Source organism: Eschscholzia californica, unplaced genomic scaffold (genome assembly GCF_041429995.1).
Source record: "Eschscholzia californica isolate CP2 unplaced genomic scaffold, dmEscCali1.0.p SCAF_4, whole genome shotgun sequence".
NCBI lineage: Eukaryota > Viridiplantae > Streptophyta > Magnoliopsida > Ranunculales > Papaveraceae > Eschscholzia > Eschscholzia californica.
In genome coordinates, this window is record NW_028238461.1 from 3,702,440 (window position 1) to 3,706,782 (window position 4,343).

At 34.2% G+C, this 4,343-nt stretch overlaps 1 protein-coding gene across 4 annotated transcripts; it reads right to left on the reverse strand.

Annotated features, from left to right (window-relative positions):
- Nucleotides 1-650: 650 nt before the first annotated feature.
- Nucleotides 651-3,409, reverse strand: SRX (sulfiredoxin). Of its 4 annotated transcripts, XM_086638464.1 has the most exons (6): nucleotides 2,990-3,182; nucleotides 2,693-2,895; nucleotides 1,360-1,393; nucleotides 983-1,076; nucleotides 823-880; nucleotides 651-700 (listed from the first exon to the last, which is right to left on the reverse strand). In XM_086638464.1, the coding sequence occupies exons 1-5, from the start codon at nucleotides 3,105-3,107 to the stop codon at nucleotides 865-867; spliced, it is 465 nt and encodes a 154-aa protein (XP_086494590.1). In that variant the 5' UTR covers nucleotides 3,108-3,182; the 3' UTR covers nucleotides 651-700; nucleotides 823-864. The 4 variants fall into 4 exon arrangements, with proteins under 4 accessions (XP_086494590.1, XP_086494589.1, XP_086494592.1 ...); XM_086638463.1 differs by having other exon boundaries at nucleotides 651-880; nucleotides 2,990-3,409; XM_086638466.1 differs by lacking the exon at nucleotides 1,360-1,393 and having other exon boundaries at nucleotides 2,990-3,183.
- Nucleotides 3,410-4,343: the final 934 nt, after the last annotated feature.

The window sequence follows — 4,343 nt, forward strand, 5'->3', positions numbered from 1 at the left end:
TATTAACATTTATTTATATACATAATTTACTCGTAAAATTATTTAGTACGCAGTAAATCTCCATCTCTGCCTTCACTTTCAGACTCACTTCCGTGTTCCGTTTCCCCCTCCATACCCACCCACCTTTCTATCTACTATTTTTGTTTCCACCACTTCTATATCTATCAATCCACCATATACTTACCACTTTTGTATTGATCATCTCAATACGCTTTTCAGCTTTTCTACATCCACATTCCACCACCTCCAAATTGGGTAAAACTTGATGAAAATCTTTCCCCTCCGGCATCTTTCTTCATAATGACTTGTTTTTGTTTCCGAAAATACCCACATTCTTTTAGGTCCCTAGTTGTTCACGGTTAATCGGTTATAGATACTTCATTCGTTCTACCTCTATTTTGTTACGTTCATTTTCAACTTGAGACATCATAAGAGGATGTGAACGTTGACAATGTTTTTGAAATACTGATGGGGTTGTGACATCCAGATGACACAATAGAAAGAATAAGCAAAAAACATATTGTACTTCCATATGAAAGGACATGCAGGTATTCTGATTTTAGTTGTCCGATAGTGGATTAAACATTTTCCAAAAGATCAAACACAATCTGAGATCAAACTGTGACATTTCTATAATATAACTTATGACATTTCTAAAATAAAACTTCTATACAACATTTCCAAGCTTACATCGTTTTCCCTGAAAAAAGATCATATCCTGGCCAATTATTACTAATAAAACCTATAAGATACTTGTAGAACTGGTATATACGTCATATACATGCTAATACAGATTTAGATACACAATTTTCACTAACTTACGATTAATCAGGACTGGATAACATTATTCAGTCTTAACCACTTTCAGCGTAAGTGATGCCTGCAAGATATACAACAAAAAATGGTTAACAACTCCCTATTATGTGGACGAACAAACAACTGGGTTTGGAAGTGAAGGGTCGCCAATCAGATGGGTGGGTACCTGAGCGTTTCTTTTGTTCCACGCCGAACTTTGCAACGGATTGTTGGGAGTCCAAGTCTCTGGTGAGCTTCATATCGGTGGCAACCAGAGAAACCTGTTCACATAGAATACACTTCAGTAGCAATTAACGAAATTTCCCAATACAGTGCTGCAATTGGTTGGTGTTCTACTCAAGGTCTTACTCAAAGAATTTTGCTGTTACAATCCCTTTTGTTGATTCTAGATTACTAAGATTTTCAAATGATTGAAGCTACACATGGTGAGGGTAATCAGTCTCTGAGCAAGATTACTCATAAAACTATAAGAAAGAAGCATTTCTCTTAATTATCGAATTTGCAGATATGTAATTCTCAATAACAGGTTTAAACTTTACATACCATAGTATACTCCATCGACCTCAAGCACATCAATCTGCATATTATCAAACAACAAAACAAATTGAAATTCACTCTCAATATAAAAAATACCATTGCTTACCTAAATGGAGTAACAGAACTAAAGAAGTCTTAGAGAAGTACCATCGGTAAAAGGCTGTTAGCTGCAACATATGATAGACACTAGCATTTGTCTCGTCCTTCACATTCTATGCTAGACGCTCTTGACAATACTGCCTACGCTAGTAAGGTGTGCGGCCTATACCTAATTTTATTACTCTTTTCCATTAGAATATCTTCATGGTGTGTTTGGTTGCAGGATTCCTACGTAGGATTCCTATCAAAAGTGGGATTTGGTAGGAATCATGAATCCTTGGTCTGTTTGGCTACCAAGAATCCTAGGACTCTTGAATCCTAAGGATTCCTAATTCCAAATTTTGTATTGGACGAAAATCCCACCCTACCCCCTAGGATTTGCTAGGATTTTGGATTATTAAACCTAAATTTCAAACTTAATATCAGCAAAAACTTATTTCCCTTCTACAAAATAATTATTTTAAAAATCATTATTTTTTTTACAAAAATTATTAACTTTTTCAAAAATTATTATTATTTTTTTCGAAAATCATTATTTTTTAAAAATCATTATTTTTTTCAAAAAGTCATTATTTTTTTTTTAAATCATTATTTTTTTTTTTAAAAAGTCATTATTTCTTTCAAAAATCATTATTTTTTTTTAAATCATTCTTTTTTTCAAAATTCATTTTTGAAAAAAATAATGATTTTTGAAAAATAATGATTTTGAAAAAATAATAATTTTCGAAAAATAATGATTTTTAAAAAAAATAATATTTTTAAAATAATTATTTTGTAGAAAGAAATAACTATTTTTAAAATTTTCGTGAAAATAATAGGTTTCATGAAATTTCAGTTACATAGAGAAAATATTTGGATGAGATTTTGTTTTTGGGATATTATTCATGAATTTGAAGGATATTATTTTAATTAAAATCTTATTTTATAAGAATCCAAATATAATAGACAAACAAACCAAAGGATTTTAAATAAAGGAATCAAGAATCCTAGAATTCTTATTGGTTACCAAACAAACCAAAAGAAACCATTTGGATTCATGAATCCGTGGAATCATGAATCCGCGGATTCATGAATCCTGCAACCAAACGCACCATCATTTCATTTCCACTTTTTTATTTCCATAAATAATTATCTTCATGATCAATTTATAAGGGATTTCTAACCCTAGGCTATATGCTATGGTCACCCAATTTGAAATTGTAGAAAACAAATAATTAAGAATGAAAGATTGATTACATACAGGGACTTGGAGGCCAATCTGTTGAATGCTGTCCATAAGTTGTTGGACTTTGTCTGGATCGTTTGATCTGGTCCGCATGAGAGGTCTTCTTATCTTATCCATCGGAATTTCCATTATAACCACTCCTCCTCCTCCTCTTTCTCTTCCACTTCCTATTGTATTGCTTTTCTTATTATCACCACCAATTAAAGGAGGAACCCCACCTGACCAAAAAAAAATAAACTCAAACCCTAACAACTTCAATTCAACCCCAATTGAAATAACAAGATAAAGCGAGAGAGAGAGAGAGTGAAATACCATTTGGTGATGTTGTTGTAGCTCTAACTGAGAATGATCTCCTGAAGTTGTTGCAGTTTTTAACTGGAAGATGGAGTTGTTGCGGATGAAGAAGAGGAAGATTTAATAATAATGCCATTAAAATCTCCTTCTCTCTCTGGTCTCTTTTTGTTTAGAGTTTTCTAAGAGTTTTGGTTCAATTTCCCTGTCCAAATGCCCTCGTCAAATGAGAAAAGCTATTTGACCTGATTTGGATTTTCCCGGGGAGAGAAAACGTATTTTCGATAAAATTCAAATTCAGTCCCTCCTCTATTTCCCGGATTGTACTACGTCCCTCCGCAGGTCTTCCAACCGGGAATAGAGTTTCTCCAAGGATTCTTCTCCTGGGGCAGTACCCCTATTCTTGAGCGCCAGTGAATCCCCGTCCCAACCAATTGTCTTAGGTGTCTTAGTTCGGAATTCAGTCTAAAGTAGAGACTTTTTTGGGTCCTCTCACTCCTCGTATTGATCTCTGGCTCGACTTCCTCGAGCTGAAGCTTTCTCCTCAGGGTACCGGTGTGATATTTCTTGAAAACTGAAAGAAAGGGAAAGTCGTACTTACGTCATGGTTTCTTGATAGTAATTCTGAAATACTTTTTTTTTAGAACTTCAGTTTGCTTAATATCAACTTTATACTTTACGATTTGGCATTTCCTTGTGAAGGTTAAGGTATCTGGACCTTCTATAATACCAACAACCCAGATCTTAATAGAACCTTCTTTGAATCCTTAAAATAGATTTGGATGGAGAGAAATAAACTTTTTTCCTTCAAGTTTGTGTCTTCTTCCTCCCTCTGGTTACCCTTCCCCTTCCTTCATCTATTTAGATTCAAATGTCCACAGTGATTGTTGGGATATGGCAAAATATGGATGGTAGATATCGGAAAACACAGAAACGGGTATTTTCAAGTGTTTTGTCGAAAACCTAGACCGAGGCGTGGTTAGAGAAGACGCGTGCATCCTTGGTTGTCAGGTTATTACTCGAGAACCAGGACGAACTAGAATTTGGTCTTTCTCGTTCCAGAATGGGACATGCATGTTGTAACTTTAAAACATATCAGTTGAGGCCTTTTTTGGTTCTTGAACTAGTTACAAGCCTGAGCAAAATAGTGATTGGTTTGAACTGGTTTTGTGCTTAAACGGAGTCGAAGACCGAGGTCATAAGTCTTGGATTTATTTTGTTTCGCAACAAGACATTTTTAATATATCCTATTCGTAACCCAAAAAAGAATTATGAAAACAAGAAATTTATTACTGACATTTGAAGAGGTATTATTGATCAGTATAATAAAAAAGTGAAGCTCTCAGCTTGATCGACAAGATATCACGTTTGAACC